The sequence below is a fragment of the Biomphalaria glabrata genome, chromosome 6, assembly GCF_947242115.1.
Source record: "Biomphalaria glabrata chromosome 6, xgBioGlab47.1, whole genome shotgun sequence".
Taxonomy (NCBI): domain Eukaryota; kingdom Metazoa; phylum Mollusca; class Gastropoda; family Planorbidae; genus Biomphalaria; species Biomphalaria glabrata.
The window spans coordinates 31,440,223-31,459,270 of record NC_074716.1 but is presented as its reverse complement, the minus strand read 5'-3'; the positions used below and the strand labels follow the sequence as shown (position 1 = coordinate 31,459,270).

The 19,048-nt window shown below is 35.1% G+C and overlaps 1 protein-coding gene and 1 long non-coding RNA gene across 9 annotated transcripts in view; one reads left to right on the top strand and one right to left on the bottom strand.

Moving 5' to 3' along the window:
* LOC106059497 (uncharacterized) overlaps positions 1 to 19,048 on the top strand; it is a 106,563-nt gene that overhangs the window by 8,356 nt on the left and 79,159 nt on the right. For all 8 annotated transcript variants that reach the window (XM_056032869.1, XM_056032870.1, XM_056032873.1 and 5 more), the window contains exons 9-17: positions 154 to 218; positions 770 to 917; positions 1,056 to 1,163; positions 1,698 to 1,786; positions 2,474 to 2,511; positions 3,203 to 3,294; positions 3,927 to 4,024; positions 17,236 to 17,276; positions 18,956 to 19,038. In XM_056032869.1, the coding sequence (XP_055888844.1) occupies positions 154 to 218; positions 770 to 917; positions 1,056 to 1,163; positions 1,698 to 1,786; positions 2,474 to 2,511; positions 3,203 to 3,294; positions 3,927 to 4,024; positions 17,236 to 17,276; positions 18,956 to 19,038 (762 nt within the window). The remainder of the gene's footprint in view (positions 1 to 153; positions 219 to 769; positions 918 to 1,055; positions 1,164 to 1,697; positions 1,787 to 2,473; positions 2,512 to 3,202; positions 3,295 to 3,926; positions 4,025 to 17,235; positions 17,277 to 18,955; positions 19,039 to 19,048) is intronic.
* Positions 17,984 to 18,962, bottom strand: LOC129926800 (uncharacterized). The gene is made up of 2 exons (XR_008778540.1): positions 18,696 to 18,962; positions 17,984 to 18,407 (listed from the first exon to the last, which is right to left on the bottom strand). It is a non-coding gene; the product is annotated as an uncharacterized LOC129926800 (long non-coding RNA).

Genomic DNA, 19,048 nt, shown 5'->3' with positions numbered 1-19,048 from the left:
TGCTATAAACTAATTGATACAACTATGCGTAATATAAGATTGCTTTTTAAAAAAAGTTTTTTTTTGTTGTTTTTCTTGTTTTGTTATTTATTGAACTAGGTACAATCCTTGAACAGCTAAATCAAGCTCTATTTCTTTTTTTTTTTTTTACAGGACATGAAATTTCAAAAACAAGAATTGTTAGAAAAATTAACTGAAAGTGAACTGGAATTATCAAGGTTATTTAAAAAAAAAAATAGATTAATTGTTTTGTAGTTACAATTTTAATGAGTCAAAGCCCAAACAAATAGAATAGTTCAATGAGTCACTAGACATCATAAGACATGTGGCCAAATAAAAATCAAATCTAGAGCAAATTTAAACACATATTGTAAAGGTCAATATAATTTCATATTTACAACTAACATTTCACACTTACATGTATTTAGAATCACTAATAGACATAAGAATGTCTAAAAATCAATGTGGTAATAATCAGTCACAAAACAGTGAACTATAACACATACAAATGCTCAAGTAAAAAAAAAAAGATACAACTTTTTATATTATTTATTTAAAAGAAGAATTTAGATGCTTCGAGTCATATTTCAGAATTATTTATTTCTCATATTTAAAAATGGACATTGATCACATAATTCTCATCAGTCTGACCTCTTCCCCCTCCTTTTCCCCAGTGTTTCTTTCTGATCTCCTACGCTAGTAAGCCTACTTGCTTTTTAGTATTATTTGTGCTTAAATTCTTAAGACCAATGTACTACTCTGCTTTCAGATTCAAATCATTTCACCAAACCACTGGCAGTGTGCCTGTGTTACTTCCTAATTCAGAAGATTTGATAGAACTAACAGAGTCTGAGCCTAGAGATTTAGATGTTCAATATGCAAGAGCCTCATCTATTTGTAATGAGCTGAAAGATTTGGTAAATTGTATGCATTTTTCCCTTTTATTAAGTTAGCATTTCAGGTTGGTAGACTAATATAGATTACATTTTTTGTCAAGCTTGTTTGATTTTACACATTGTGCAAATTGTAAAAACATATTTATTTATCTTCAATAGTTAAGCAGTACGCCTGATCTTCCTTGGCCTTTGAGTGATAAAGATATCAATGACAGTGTTCTCACTGCCCCTGACTTGATCAGCCATTCAACAAATTGTGATCTAATAGTAAGTTATATTCTCTGAGCTGTTTTCTGAAGGCTAATCTGCTAGCTGAGGATGAAAAGTAAGGAAATTTAAAATGACCACAGGATTTTTTTGTATACATGACAATATATATATATATATATGACACAGTTTAATATTAGTACTCTTTCTAAATCTTTACAATGAAGACTATGCCTTTACGTTGTGTTTTAATCTGTTCAAAATTGTCTGCTTTGACAAGAAAGCAAAATACTGTTTTTGTAATACCTTTAAAAAAATATTTTTTAACTAACTAAAACAGAAGGACAGGAAAATTTTGTATAAACCAGACTTAGTATTCTGAGCAATGTTCTAACTATTTGATTTGCACCATTTTACTTTAGACGTCTCCCCTTGAGTTAGTACATGAATGACATACATTTATAACTGTGCAAGTCATTTTTATTGGTCAGTTTTGCCATTCCTTTTACATATTAAAAAGAGTTAACCAGTTTTAGTAGTAGTGGGTACTACTTACATACAATAAGTAGTTTGAATAAACAAATTTGATTTTAGGCTGCTGACAAAGAGTTGAACAGAAGTAAAGAATGTTGTGAAGTTAACACCAAAGACAGAGAGGTTCACTATGATATCTCCAATGAGAAGTAAATAATGTTTTGTCAATGTAATATAATTTTCACTTTCGATGATGGCCCCTAGAACATGATTAAGTCTTGAAAATTTGTTCTTCCATTGTACTAGCTTTCTTAAAGTGATTTCAATCTTCTTTAATTTGATCTTTAAACATATCAATTAATTATGTAAAAAGTTTTTGATTCAAAATTATTTTGAAATGTGATTGAAGAAAGAAAGGAATAGTTAAATATTTGAACAAACAAATTTTCAAGTAATTTTAACAAACATTTTATTATACAAATTTGGTCAAGATATTCTCAATGGAGCTAGTCAAGCTTCTCCTTTACTGTCTTTTCCTATGAAATTTAGATGACTATGGAATTTGATCTTCACTGGGAAAAGCCAATTAAATTTACTGAAAAGTTTTTCAAAGTCATAGATGTTGATTCCACAAATCTTTGGATTGCTTGTAAGAGTATCTAAACACTGAGCTATAGTGAATTCCAATCATCTAAAATAAAAAAATATCCAAGCCTCGTTTCAATTTTTTTCATGACACCATTGTAAAATACTGTTTGCTTATTTCCATACTTATTCATGGGTCATTATCACCATAAGTGATTTAACATATAGTATTATCAGCTATGGTATTTATTAATAGTGTATGACTAAACAATCCTTATTTGTAATCTCATTTCACTGTTTTGTCTTGGCAGACTTAGGTTTCTATACACACTTCTAACCAATTTCAAAGGTGAGGCTTTAAAACAAAATATAAATGTACACAGAATTTCGTTATAATAGTTCTTGTGATTGCGCATTTGTAAATAATATAATATATAGATTAAATTTTCATCTTTAAAAACATTTCTTTGAAAAAAGCTTATGAGATTTTCAAAGGTCATGGAACATATAGACTTTAAAAAAAACAACCTTAGGAGATTTTTAAACCATGGAACATAAAGTAATAAAAAAAATTTTGAACATGTTCATTGAAAACTACTTTTAAATATAATTCACTTATGACACCAAGTTTTGTTTGAAAAATTAACTCCTTAGCTACATAAGCTAACACTTAATATACAAGCAGAATGATTACAGATTGTGTCATTTCCTAAAACTCAGTTTTTTTAGTTTTATTAGATCTTGAGCGAGTTCATGTTTTGCCTTGCCATTTGTGTAGTAGTGATATCTAGGTGCTTGTTTAGTGTTCTGATTGTTTACCAAGGTTGGATTTAATATAAGGAAGACAAAAAAAGAAAAATAGATGCAATTGAACTCACATTGTGACCTACAAATAGTGTTTAAATATACTGAATCACTTTATTATTATATATATATATATATATATATATATATATATATATATAAGGCATATATATATATATATTTAAAATGTAAATAAAATATTTTTAATGTTTTTGTTTCTTTATATATACTTAAAGATGAAAACCGGAGGCTTCGATGCTTTGCAAAACACTTGATCTACATTGAGCACAAGAGATGTGACATTAGTCCCTCTGACATAGTTTTGACTGTAAGTTGTTCTTTGTAAACGTCATGATCTAAGGACATAAATAAATAGCAGATTTAAAAAAAAATACCCCTTTAACATTGGCTTCTCAAATTCATGAAGTTAATTTGGGGTCCAGATAGAGCTATATTATATCAGTTTACAGATTTTACTTGGAGTCAGTGTAGAGATCTGTTAAAAAAAGGAATGATTGATAAACTACCAGGATCACTACAGCCTGCATGCCATATCCAGACTCTGTGTCATGCCTCACTAAACTTACACCCACAGTGCATAAGGAAGCTGCTTACATTAACTTTAATTCTCAACATGTTTACACTCTACACATTAAATCTAGTCTCAACATGCTTACACTCTACACATTAACTCTAGTCTCAACATGCTTACACTCTACACATTAACTCTAGCCTCAAATGTTGACACTGCTACCAGTCCATTTTTGTTCTATTTGGTGAGAGAAAGAAAAAGTTGATGAATTAAGCATACATTTTTTTTATTTTCATAACTTGAGCTTCATGAAGCATTAACTGTTCACAATAGCTTATTTCAAAGGTTTCATTTTCTGTATGTCAAAATTGGGTTGCAGAGTACACATACAATTGTGTTTATTTGCTTCTTTGCTTTGTTGTTTCTAGGCAGTGGACAAGATTGACTGTGATGCAACAGAAAACAGCTTGAAGTACTTCCGAGAGTACAATACAATGTTGATTACACAAATAACTAAACTGAAAAGGTAATTGAATTAATTTTACTGAGCAAGCAGTGGTGTAGCAAGGTACCCATGGGCCCGGGTTGAAGAATATGTTGATGAGCCCCTTCACCCCCTCCCCCCAAATGACAAATATTTTGTGCGACAAAGAAATCCAGTACTTTGTATGTATCGGTACATTTAGCCTACTAAAAGCCCTTCCAATGCAACTTCATGAGCACAGATGACAGAATCACATTAAAGACCATGTTTAAGTACTGTTTAGCGCAGTGAACATAATGTATTTTGTTGAAACAATACCTGACGGTTATTGTACTGTCGCCCACATTAAAATATAATCATTGCTTTGGCATTGTAAGTTATTTAAAGAAAGATAGTGATATTTTATTACTTAAGTGTATTTGTTCAGTTAAATCCTACATACTTCTGGTTCTCACAAATATAAAAACCTACAAATGACTCTCTGCAATTTCTTTAAGTAGTTCGTCATCGCAGTTCAGAAAATAATGTCAGAAAAAAAACAACAAATTTAATAAATTTTTAATTCTCTTTGAGTGCTGTCAACCATGATAGAGAAAAATGTTGCTGATTGGATCTCCTTTAGTATTTTTGCTAAAACTGCATTGCCCAACAGGTCTATTATCTTGTTTTGAATCTGTGAATCTAGGTAAAGACTTGTGTTTCTTTTTCTTAAGAATTTATGTACTGCTAAGACATTGTCGTTGTTACTTGTTTCACCTAAACGATATTCCTCGTGATGACCATTAAATGAAAGGTTGTTGCATGCTAAAGTTAAAACTAACATTCACCATGCGATAAGTTACTTTCCGTCAGTAATTGTCAACTTCTTCAATGTGCTCTTTGTTTGCACCATCCACCTTTCTCTGTTGTTCATATTGTCTGTATGTTTGACAAGCTTGATGGTGAAGCTAAGCAATTAGTAATCCTATAATTTTTTTCATGATTTGGTTGGAAAACAAACATAGACGCTGTCTCAGGGTATAAACCCAAGACTATTGAGACCATCTGAACGACTTTCCATTGCACACACCATACGACAAAGCAACCATTCAAGAGAAAAGTAATTATTGCTCTATCTTCAAAAATTATTTTGTTTATAAACCTCGGTCACGTTAAGTAGATAACCACCAATGCATCGTCACCACATTGGAATAAGCCTGATGAAAGCAGTTTCTTACAATGACTCTAGCTGAAAACACGATTAATGTTTTGAAGTTTATATAATATAAAGTTTAATATGACGTCTAGGATATTTTAAGGAAATTTTAATTTTTTTAACCATTTTTTTTTTACAAAATTGCAGTGTAGGGCAGGCCATGATTGGTCATTAGTCATGGGACCAGGAAATATGAAACCCCTACGCGCAGTGCAGTGCCTTATTTCAAGTTGAAAAGGCCTTAAGCTATTAGAGATATGAGGCCCCATATAAGTCCAGATATTGTATGTAACTACTAAATATTTCTTGGAGGCCCTAAGCTAGAGCTTATTTTGCATAGAGGTAAATCTGGCCTTGGCCCAATGGTTGTTACACCATCGGGTCTGGGCCCCTAAATGATCTTGGGCCCGGGTTCATTGAACTCCTTCACGCCATGGATGCTACACCACTGTAAGCAAGTAATAGAAACCTAGTACAGTGGAGTCCCAACCATCTGAACTTGGGTGGGTCCAAAGTCTGCTGAATACAAAACCGAAATTATAAATATAGAAAAAAACTAAGAAAGAACAGTGAATAAGTTTGTTATGTACCAAAAATATGACAGTATGTTTCAAAGATAGTGTAATGAACAAAACAACAATATTCTGTGGGATTCTAAACTCTATTGATTTAATACAGTCTGTTGCCCAAGAGAAGACTTCTCTTTTGAAGCTTTAGAACCAATGTATCCACTGGGGTTGAGGTGGACTGTTGTTTTATATAATGCAGTGCTACATCAAATGCAAGGAAATAGTTCTAGGGTTTAATAATATTCACGTATGTGTGATTAATTGCAACTGTACAATACTGGTCTATTAAAGTCTGATACAGAAATAATGAAACTACTTTGACTACTGTATAAGAAACATTTGATTCTCTTGTCAAGCGTTTCCTACACAGGTTTGGTGTCAGAGAGATGAAACAAACTAAACTCTGCCTGTCACTCTATCCTGTACCACTTTATGTAATTACATGGTGTACTTCATAATTAGGTTTATTTTAGAAATAATTTCCCTTAATCTGAAATTGTGTTTATCCATCATTACAAACAATTGGGACACCATATGAAATACTCTTAAAATTAGCTGCTGATTTAAAACTATTAAATAGAGTTGATTATTTTCTGACATGATCAATCATACATTGTTGGAAACATATGGTACGTTCAAGTATGCAAAAAATAAAAACGGGGAACTATACTTGAAAATGAAGTGGCTTTAAACAAAAAAAAAAAAAGGAAAGAGCTTTTGAACATATTATTCCAGATAATATCATTAAAAATTTCTTATTCCATATGCTAGAACAAATTCGTACAAGTGCTCCTTCTTCACTAGAGAATGGAATGGGTTGCCTGAATCAGCCAGGAAAGTCATTGATTAACATAAAATGCATGACTAGATTGACACATGACATGTGTAGGACGTTATAATCTTCTTTTTGAAGTAGCTTCTGGAATGTATAAGATAAGAGGAAGATCAGATAAATTTTGTTATTGTTAATGCTATCAACATTTTAAAGAAGTAATATTGTGTTAGTTCTAAACATTTTTATGTTTATCAACATTTCAGAAGCATGATGGCTCTATGGTAAAGCATCTGACTTCTGAACAGTGTCTTGAGTTTAATTCCTAGCAAATAAAAAAATAGTACTGTATAAGATTGCACGCACTAGTCTTAATGTAGATATACATTTGACCATTATGATTTCATTTTGCTTCCATTAGGTGTAATGATTGCGTCTTCTGCAATTCTACATTTAAAAAAAACAACATACACACGTTATATCATTTTTAAACAAGATGAACAAGCCAGTTGGTTATTCATTAGAGGATTTAGGACCTTTCTCAAACTGTGCTGGCCTCCCCCTAGGTGAAATAAGCCATCCCAATGGGGCACAATGCATTGACAAAAAGGGTGGGTAAAGAAGGTCCATTTATTTTTCAAAGGACAAAAAGAGTATTTGTATTGTAGTCATCAGTTCATGTTTGAATGTATGCAGCAAGTACAATGACGGTGAGCTTACTGTTTGGTAAATAAAAACAGAAGTAAGAGAGATTGTTTCATCTTTTAGACTTTTTAATTAAAGACCTTTACAAATCTAGACTGTTTCAATGCAATTTTAGTGACCCCAAATAAACATCCCCGCTAACTTCATTCTTCTTAAATGTTTTGCGTCAGAATGGTCAAAATTCTCCCAACTTATCTTCTTATCTTATATAATGCAGACGTTACTTCAAAAAAGAAGATGATTACCTCCTACGCGTCATGCATTTAGTCATGCATATTAACCAATGACTTAAATTCTGCCAAGTCACTGGTTTTCCTGGCTAGCTCAGGCAACCCATTCCATGCTCTAATAGCACTAGGGAAGAAGGAGTATTTGTACAAATTAGTCCTAGCATATGGGACGAGGAATGTGCCTTTATCTTTGTGTCTTTCAGAGTATTTTATTAAATTTTGTTTTTGTATTTGAAGATTATGGTTCAGTGTTTTATGTATGATTGCTACTTTACTTTTGAGCCTTCTGTCCTGAAAGCTTTCTAAATTTAGTGATTTTACTAAAGGTGTTACTCTAGTCAAATGTGAATATTCGTTTGTTATGAATCGCACTGCTCTATTTTGTGTCTGTTCTAGTTTCTTAATGTTTTCTTGAGTTGAGGGGTCCCAAACGGAGGATGCATATTCTATTATTGGCCTAACCAAGGTTAAATAACATTTTAGTTTTATGTTCTTATTTGATTTATAGAAATTTCTTTTAATAAATCCTAATGCTTTGTTTGATTTTTTTGTAGTTTCATCAATATGTGGATTCCATGACAGTTTTTCATTTATTATAACACCTAGGTATTTTGCGTTTTTAGTCTTGTGTTACTGGTTTGCCATGAATAAGATAAGTGGAATTAATTTGTTTTAGTTTTTTGTTACTCTTAACAACTGACATTTTTCTGGGTGGAAAGACATGCTCCAATTTGATTCCCATTTCTGTAATTCATCTGATTCTCTTTGTAAAATATCTGTGTCTTGTGTTGTTTTTATTGTTCTATATATTATGCAATCATCTGCAAATAATCTGACTTTTGTTCCTGAAGTAATGCAATTTGGTAAATCATTTATGTAAATTAAAAATAGTAGTGGACCCAAGACTGTTCCTTGAGGTACACCTGAGTTTACTGTTATCGGTGTTGATTTAGAGCCATTTATTATTACAGTTTGTTCTCTCCCTATCAGAAAATCTTTAATCCACTGATGCAGTGGACCATTAATGCCGAAATATTTTAATTTTTTTAGCAAACTATGGTGGTGAACTTTGTCAAAAGCCTTAGAAAAATCTAGTAAGATAGCATCTATTTGTTCACTATTATCTAAACCTTTTGAAAAATCATCAATTAGTCCTATTAGTTGTGTTTCACATGATCTATATTTCCTAAAGCCATGTTGGTATGGTGTGAGGACATTATGTTTGTCTAAGTGGTTTATGATGTTGCTACATATTATGTGTTCTAGGATTTTACATGTGATGCTGGTAAGTGATACTGGTCTGTAGTTTCCTGGGTCAGATTTTTCTCCTTTTTAAATAGGGGGGTGACATTAGCTTCTTTCCAGTCCTTTGGTACTCTGCCCTGGTTAAGTGAAGCCTGAAAGAGTATTTTGAACACTGGGGCTAGCTCATTGCTTAGTTCTTTGAGTAATCTAGCTGGAATACCATCAGGTCCAGAAGCTTTATTTGGTTTGGTGTTGGCTAATAGTTTTTGAATTCCATTTTCTTGTACAACTATATCTTCTATGTTGTCTACTTGGTTCAAATTCAGTAATATGTCTTTGTCTCCTGGGGCTGAGAATGCTGATGCAAAGTATTTGTTTAGGATGTTTGCTTTAGTTTCATTATCATTATGTATTATGTTATGTTCATCTTTTAATGGCGCTATGCCTGTTGTTTCCATTTTCTTAGACTTAATGTATGACCATAGGTTTTTGTTGTTATTTTTAGATATTACATTGTTTATGTATTCACTCTGCAGCTGTCTGCTTACTTTTTGGGTTAAGTGTTTAATTTTTATATACTTTTTGTAAACTCTTTCTGCATTAGTTTCTTTAAATTTTCTATATAGGTTTTCCTTCTGTTTACAAAGCTTCTTTAGTCTATTATTAAACCAGCATTTATTTATTTTGTTTGATGTGTATTTAGTTGGTATATGATTTTCTATAATGCTTTTAAGATGGTTTTTAATGAAATTCCAGAGGTCATCGACTGGTTGGTTAATGTCGTTTTCTAATAAGAATGTTTGTTGAAAGTTTAATGCAGCTTGGTGTAGTTGTGTTAGGTTACATTTATTCCAGAGTAAGATTTTTCTTTTGGGTTTTGTATTGGCTGTGTATTTTTATGATCTCATGGTCTGATAGACCAGGGATAATATTGTAATAACTTAAGTGAGGCAACTCAACGAGACAAAGACGTTTATTTACAAGAGGACATGACAAACACAAAGGGGCATCTGCCTTGAGTACAGCATCTCCATCTTGGCTGTCTCGACTTGGGCGGAAATCGTTAGTCTCTTATGTCAACATCCGACTTGTCTAGTCACAGATATTGCGCACCTTCTTTCTGCACTATCTTGGATGGCGGTGCGCATGGCAAAGTCAAAACAATATCATAATCAACTACTAATCCATTTCTATTGGTTAAGAAGAGATCTAATGTGTTGTTTAATCTAGTTGGCTTTTTAATGATTTGATCTAAACTTAGGTTGTGTAAAGTTTCTATGAAAAGCTCATTTATGTCCTTAAGGTTTTGGTGTTTATCTATGGTTAGTGTTTTCCAATTTATATCAGGTAGGTTGAAATCACCCATAATAGTCTCTTTAAGTGTAGTAATCTGATTACATAGTTCCTGCATGTATTCTAAACTAGAATTTGGTGGTCTGTAAATGCTGCCTATTATTAGGGATGTTGAGGTGGTATTAATTTTACAAAATGTTGATTCTATATTTTTTGAGTTAGGTAAGGTAATTTCTTCTGCTATAAGAGTGTTTTTTTTATTGCTAAAAGAACTCCTCCATGATTATCAGCCCTATCTTTTCTAAAAATTTCATAATTACTATTGAAAATTTCTGCATTATAAATTTCAGGATGTAGCCAAGTTTCTGTGCCTGCAATAATGTCTGGTTTCTCACATTCTAATAAAATTTCTAAGTCTGCTGTTTTGTTCCTAATGCTTTGAAAATTTATTACTAAGGTTTTAAGGTATTTTGGTGTTACTTCTTTAGTTGGTTTGTTTAGTGAGGCTGTTGTATTAATTTTAGTAGATTTAGGTTTAACAGGAGTGGGTCTGGCTAGTGGTTGGTGAGTTTGGTTTGGGATGGTGTTTAGGATGTTGTATGGGTTAGAAGTGTCTGCATCAAAGGAATCAAACAGTCCTGATGTAAACTGAGGTAACCCACACGGTACACAGTGCCATGATGCATCTTTGTTGCCTAAGGCATAAAACACAGGTATATTCATATGGAGACATGATGCATGGTACCATTCATCGCAGGTGTCACATTGAATGGCTTTCTGTTTCATGGTGCATACTTTTTTGCAGATGTTGCATCTATCTTTAGATCTAGGCCCTGGATTTGACTCTACATCTCCTGCTATTAATATTAACAGTGATAGGTATTTATTTCTGCTGTGTCTGAATGAGAACTTCCATTTGTGATGGGTAATCTTCTTTAGTGTTATGGATGTGTATGTTAGGTTATTTTTGAAGTTGCTTTGATCTAAAGTGTGATGATTGATTATGACTGTTGTTTCCTTTTTAAGTTTAGTGTTGACTAAGGTAGATCTGGTTCTGTATTCAGCTAGTGTGTATTTAGTAATTATTAGAAGGCTAAGGCGGAAAGGAAGTTTTATTCATTTTTGTGGGGATGGGGACACATCACTGGGAAAAGTTTGACAAAATATTGATAGAGGGTTAAAAAAAACAAAAGAAACAAGATCCTGATTTGTATCCTGGAGTTTTAGATGATTCAAATGTCACAGTAGTTAATCCAAGACTACAATTTAGGTGGTGGGCTTATGTCTTGTGCATTATGTAATATGTGAGATAGATTGAATCTCAGTCTCTAAGTAGGCGAAGATGAACTCCCTTCATCACATTGTTTCTTCACTTGACAACTTCACCTGCTCGCCGTTGCCTTCATTGAATCCTTCCCTCTATCCAGTTGTAGACATTGTATTCTGTTGTCAGATTGGAATAACGCTAAGAAACAACCTGGTGCATACGACCGACATTATATTCACTTAGACCTGGAAGAAACAATGTTTTCCACCTAAATAAAGTCTATAATTTTTTACACTTTCTATGGGCTTAGTGCTGTGCGATACTAAAAGGTCAAACAAAGAAAAAAAACATAAGAACTATTGGATTATTGTTTTCTGTGTGCGCTGGCAAGAAGGATATGTTATGTGTTGCGAAACTATTGCTCGCATACTTCAGAATTTCCTAAACTCTATCTAATACAAAATACCTGGTACATAAAACAACAACCATTTCTCGTGGCTTGGAGCAAGTGTTTCTCACGAAAACAGTTTGAAATGTTTTACTTAAGGATGATACGATGTCACTTAATGTTAATGTAATAAATTATTTGACGCTATCCATACTTGCAATTCACATATCGGTTTATATCCACATTGAGAATACACACAATTTTTTTGTCCTTTGATAACGAAAAAAAGACCAACTTATCGTGTAACTTGGCAAGACATCTAGGGTCGAGCGCCATAGTTTGAGAAACATTGCACTATAATGTCTAGTTAGAAGCAACTCATACGTAATATAAATGTCTAATAAATTTGTAATGACATAACATACTAATCTGTTCCTATGTCCATACAATATATGTCTTTGGATATGGAAGAAAGTCATATTAAAATGAGATACATTGCTAACATGGAATGAAAGCTATAAGTGTCAGTGTTTATCGTTCGCGGGAGGGCGGGGGGGGGGTACTTTTACAAGTAGATTGGAAAGCTTCCAAAAATGGCTGTGACACCATGTTCATTTCATCATATAAACCCGCTCACTAATTCTCAATTATTGACACGTTTGTAGACTTTGCTCAGCCTTCATGTCAAGACTCTGGTCATGGTTGGTTGGGGATTGGGATCTCGGGTTATAGACTGGGAGAGACTTGGATGCCTCTAGTCAACCCACACTTCGTCTCTGACTCTACCTGACTCACCACTTCAAGAATTGTTTCACTGATATTTTCGTTTTAAATGTTGCATTTCTGTTGATGTCATGTGACTGATGACCTTTGTAGGGAGTAGTGCTGTAAGGAAAGTTTGTAAGGGCGTAAGTGTGAGTGCGTTAGACGTAACAGGGTAGGTAAAGTGTTTGGATATCTCTTCACTTCATTTTAATGTGCAAGCTCCCCACACAACAAGCTGCCAGAAACTAGATCTCAAGACTTTCACTGGATACCCTTCAGTCCAGTCTTGTCACACTCTCCCCTCCTCTTCACACTACTGTCTTGCAGAAATACAGCGGGGAGGGGGGGATTGTTGGAATATGACGCATCTTTACCTCAGCTGTCTCTCTCTCCCCTCTTTCACTCTCTCCACCCCCCCCCCTCTCTCTATCCACATATCTTCTTTTCTGTTACATTAGAGTAGAGCAGTTGAGAGACTCACTTTGGTTGCCAGACAGACCTGTATTAATAATGAACTCATTTAAGGAATCAAACCCAAGAAGACATTACTCCTGGTAGCAAGGAGTGTTGGCACCGACTCACGGCATGCTGATAAGTTTATTGATGTCAGGGCTGGGAAGCTAATAAGAAAAGTAGCTGTTTTTTTTTTTTCAGAATTTTTTTTTTTTTTTTTTTTTCAGAATTTTTTTAAAATTTCAATTAGCCTTGCGGTTGATAACCGAGGTGTTTATATTATATAGTTCAATCCCTTACTTGCCTACTCCGGTAAGAGAGGACAAGAAATAATGTAACAACTTGGCCTTCATCTGGGGACACATGTTTTGTAATTTCCTACATTTAAGATGAAAAGAACCGGGGGGGGGGGAGAGGTAGAGGTAGGTGAGGGTGGGAGAGAATAGTAACAGGGCTATCGGTAGAGACGAGGGGAAACTGGTACAACTTAGGTATTGATGTGGTGTGGAGGGCCGAAACATATCTTTGAAGTGGAGTACCTTATAGAAGCAGCTGTTCACACTTAAAGTGGGGAGGACGCTCAAGAATTAAATATAACGTGACTGCCTCGTCGTGTGGCATGCGCTCGGATTGTCAGCACGATTGTCCCTAGTTCGAGTCCTGCCTACTCCCATCCCCCCTGCCGCTCTGAAGGAACGTCCAAATCGAAATCCAGCAATATTAGGATTGTAAAACTGTAGGGAGAGCTGTACACATTTTTTTTTTAAATTTTGATTAGTATGTATCATCGCTGATTGTTACTTTCTCACATTTCTGAAGCAGTCTCTTGTGTCGGAGAATGTTGTGTGCTGGCGTGATTGTTACTTTCTCACATTTCTGAAGCAGTCTCTTGTGTCGGAGAATGTTGTGTGCTGGCGTGATTGTTACTTTCTCACATTTCTGAAGCAGTCTCTTGTGTCGGAGAATGTTGTGTGTTGACGTGATTGTTACTTTCCCACATTTCTGAAGCAGTCTCTTGTGTCGGAGAATGTTGTGTGCTGGCGTGATTGTTACTTTCCCACATTTCTGAAGCAGTCTCTTGTGTCGGAGAATGTTGTGTGCTGGCGTGATTGTTACTTTCCCACATTTCTGAAGCAGTCTCTTGTGTCGGAGAATGTTGTGTGCTGGCGTGATTGTTACTTTCCCACATTTCTAAAGCAGTCTCTTGTGTCGGAGAATGTTGTGTGCTGGCGTGATTGTTACTTTCTCACATTTCTGAAGCAGTCTCTTGCGTCGGAGAATGTTGTGTGCTGGCGTGATTGTTACTTTCTCACATTTCTGAAGCAGTCTCTTGTGTCGGAGAATGTTGTGTGCTGGCGTGATTGTTACTTTCTCACATTTCTGAAGCAGTCTCTTGTGTCGGAGAATGTTGTGTGCTGGCGTGATTGTTACTTTCTCACATTTCTGAAGCAGTCTCTTGTGTCGGAGAATGTTGTGTGCTGGCGTGATTGTTACTTTCTCACATTTCTGAAGCAGTCTCTTGTGTCGGAGAATGTTGTGTGTTGACGTGATTGTTACTTTCCCACATTTCTGAAGCAGTCTCTTGTGTCGGAGAATGTTGTGTGCTGGCGTGATTGTTACTTTCTCACATTTCTGAAGCAGTCTCTTGTGTCGGAGAATGTTGTGTGTTGACGTGATTGTTACTTTCCCACATTTCTGAAGCAGTCTCTTGTGTCGGAGAATGTTGTGTGCTGGCGTGATTGTTATCAGGGTACGAGCTCAATACGGCAGTTATCACACACAGTACTTTGACCGAATGATGGTCAGTGTCAAGTCTGTTTATCAGATGAAGATGTGTTTTTAAGTAATGACACTGTCACGCTGTATCGTATTCATGTTTTGTTTCGGTGACCTGCTGGGTGTACAATGACATAGGACCCACCTCGGATATATTCACTGCCTGTACCAGTTGAAGTAAAAAGACAGTGCACTTGTTCCGCTGATCCCATCAGTGTAAAAAAAAGTGTGATGTGTCGCTACAGACAAACAACATTACCGCTGTCATTCACAGACTGATATAATGCGATAAAAGGCCACATTGACGCAACTGAATTTTTGATGACGCCGAGCGGGGCACCCAAATGTTTCACTTTATTTGTTCTCGTCGTTGTAAGTGGTTGATGCTCAATGACATGTGTCCTAGTTCTTACACGTGATGGTTTGATGTGGTTGTTGTTGACATTCGCTTTGTAGTATCAATTCTTTGCTATGGATAATGACACAAGGTAGGTTGGATTAGTCGGAAGGTCAACACTGTTCTACGCTGTCTTGGTGTTTTTCATTTCAAATACAAGCCCTTAAACCTTACTGTGTTTTATCCTTCTGGCCAAGCGGCTATACAAAAAGATTGAGACGCTTAAATGCTGATGTTATCGACTTCACCTCACGCACAGTTCTCTTACAAGCAGCACTGAGACCTGTTTCAAATCCCCCCCCCCCCCCCTCCAATCGCACACGAAATTAATTGCAACTGGTTTGGTGATGTTAGAAATGTAGACATTGAGTTTTGTACTCGCAGTCAAGTATCCGTTTATTTTTATTTGATGACTACATTCTGGGAGTCCATGAAGGCCTGCACGTAGCATGGACACGTCACCAATAGTTGAATTATTGACAACCGCCTTCCTTCATTCATATTCTTAGACAAAAAAAAAAAAGGATGGACGGGGGCGGTGCATTGAGTTATAAAGATAACCTGTCACGCTTAGGTAAAACACTTAAAATAGCTGCCTGGTCTTGTGGTTTGAGCTTCGTACTGTCATGTCGATATTCCAGTGGAATATTCTGCAGGAAGTATGGACTTGGTCACTAAGGCATAATAATCTCTATTTCTAAAGTTCCGAAGCGAATATAAAACGAAGCATATGTTCGGCGGATTTTTATGAAGGCACCTTAGTAAGATGGCCTACTCTATCGATCTATTGGCCATGTGTATTGACTGCCGGTAAAACTAAAAAAAAAGTTTTGGTCCATGTATAAAATATCCTTGATACGCCATAGGCAGGAAGTAGAAGTGGATAATTACAGCGGTCGGTTGTACTCAATGGAGAGTCGGGTGTGAATGTGTGTGTGCGCGCTAGACTAGTGGCGGGGAAGGGAGGACAAGATGGCACTTTAGACTGAATGAAGCGTGAGACTTGGAGCTGCACTGACCATTGTTAGTCTAGATGAGCACGACTCGAAGTTCATTTCTTGCAAGACTGCTATGTACATGATAAAACATTGAAGTGTCCTCCACACAGACACTCAGTCCTATCCAATCATTCGAAATGATTGGCTTCAGTTTTTTTTTTTTAATATTTGTGTTCCTATGGCCAGAGCTAGTCTGTGTCCTCCTTCCTGTTTTATGTACACCTATCCCCCACTTACACCTGTGGATTGTGGACATCAATGTTCTTAACCTCTCCCGCTGCTTTTTCTTTCTACTCTGTCGCCATTTTCATTCTAATGATAAAGTGTGTTTGATATTGATGTCCTGCTAAGTCGAGCTGGACATATCTCAGGGTTTTGTTTTTTTTTAGCTGGCTTTGAACTGTGGAGACAAGGAAATAACATCAGCCCATTCAATCCTTACTTCCCAAAACAAAAATGTTGATGGCACTTGTGGCTCGCCTTTCCTGCCAGTCACTGTATTGACCTCATCCTCCACATTCCCATCCCCTACTGGGTCACTCGTGCCGTCTAGCCGCTATTGATTGAAAATAAGACCCACTCAATAATCGGGTGTGATTTCTTTGTCATCCTTTTTCGCCTTTTCGTTTTGTTTTTTTCTTTTCCAATTCCCATGTTTCAATCTCACCTAGTCCTGTGTGTTGTCACCCAAAGTGACGTGTTGGATCTACCATATAGGCCATTTCAAAGTGTTTTAAGCTGGATTGTGTGCGCTTGATTGTTCTGGACAAGATCACATCTGTACACGATCAAAGAAATAAATAGAGCTAAGGAATGCACAAGCCTATCTGTAGCAAGACTTGTATTTCTCTTTCAAGATTTTACTTAGGACTAGGCCATAGTTAGGCATCTTTTCACTCATTCATGGCTGTGCAGAGATGATTCGGTAATATCTTGTTACATTATTCACTTGCTGTAGAAATGTAAAGTGCTTTTATGTAGTGATGCACTGATTTTATATATATATATATCTAATGCCTGCGTATAATCTAAAATTGATTCTTTCATTAACTGCATTGATATTAAAAATGAATGGTAGTTCTGTTTTGAAATAAATAAGACACAAATATTGCACTAGATATTAATGTTTGTATAGTTGTACCAGATTTTCGTGTCTCCATTAATGTTACACTTACAAAACAAAAACTTTTCATTATTTAGATCTAACATTGAACTGGCTGAGAAACTCCACAAATCTGAATGTAAGTATTTTATAGTTAATGTTGAATCTTGAAGATGTAAAGGTCTTTAGGACTAATGCAATACAGAGTCAACACATTTCCAATAATTATTGATTTACTCAGGGTGTTATGTGACTTCCAAATAAAGCCATCAGTTTTATCCACAAGTAAACATTTATGAGTTCAGTCAATTCAAAACCAACCTAGAACTCCTGTTCTCTGTCAGGATTCCTATTGATGCCCTTTTTCTATTTTGTTGATATGCATCCTAATTCTCTGTACTATGCTACATCAATTATATTTTGGAAATATTATTTTCAAGTATTTTCTGTTAAGTTAAAAGTAGTTGCACCAACACTCTCTTCTATACTCTTTTTTTTATTTGCTCCTGAATGCACTGTGTTTTTTTTTTTATAGATGAACTTTGAACAAAATCATTGCTTTCAATTGTTTGTACCATAAAGTGGATGCTGCTCAAGTCTCTATTAATTTTAGTTACAATAACACCACCTAATTCAACAGTTACACCACCTAATTCAACAGTTACACCACCTAATTCAACAGTTACACCACCTAATTCAACAGTTACACCACCTAATTCAACAGTTACATCACCTAATTCAACAGTTACATCACCTAATTCAACAGTTACACCACCTAATTCAACAGTTACACCACCTAATTCAACAGTTACACCACCTAATTCAACAGTTACATCACCTAATTCAACAGTTACACCACCTAATTCAACAGTTACATCACCTAATTCAACAACAATGAAATCTCCTAATTCAGCAACAATTACACCACCTAATTCAACAACAATGAAATATCCTAATTCAGCAACAATAACATCACCTAATTCAACAATTACATTACCTAATTCAAGAAATACATAACTTAATTCAACAACAATTGCACCACCTAATTCAACAACAATAACACCACCTGATTCAACAACAATTACATCACCTAATTCAACAATTACATAACTTAATTCAACAACAATTACATCACCTAATTCAACAATAACATTACCTAATTCAACAATTACATTACCTAATTCAACAATAACATAACTTAATTCAACAACAATTACACCACCTGATTCAACATCTAACGTACCACCTAATTCAACAACAATTACACCACCTGATTCAACATCTAACGTACCACCTAATTCAACAACAATTACACCACCTGATTCAACATCTAACGTACCACCTAATTCAACAACAATTACACCACCTGATTCAACATCTAACGTACCACCTAATTCAACAACAATTACACCACCTGATTCAACATCTAACGTACCACCTAATTCAACAACAATTACACCACCTGATTCAACATCTAACGTACCACCTAATTCAACAACAATTACACCACCTGATTCAACATCTAACGTACCACCTAATTCAACAACAATTACACCACCTAACTGAACAATTACATCACCGAAATGAACATAGACATAGCCTAATTTAACCATTTTAGAATCATATTGATAGCACCATTGTTTTTTTTTTATACATCAAAATTTAGTGGCATTGGAGACTTTCTGTTGAAAAAAAAAAGACAATATCCAGGACTTTGTCAGGTTAAACAAATTCAGAATAGGTGTTTGTGAAACAGTATCCCGTGTATGTCTATGTCTTTTCTGTCAATGAATTCTTTCTCTTCCTTCTCCCTCACAGTGAAACTGACTGAACTGCATCAGGAAGCACAAAATACCAATGCATATTTGGAGAGAGAAAGGCAAAAGTGTGCTGACTTAGAAGTAGGTACTC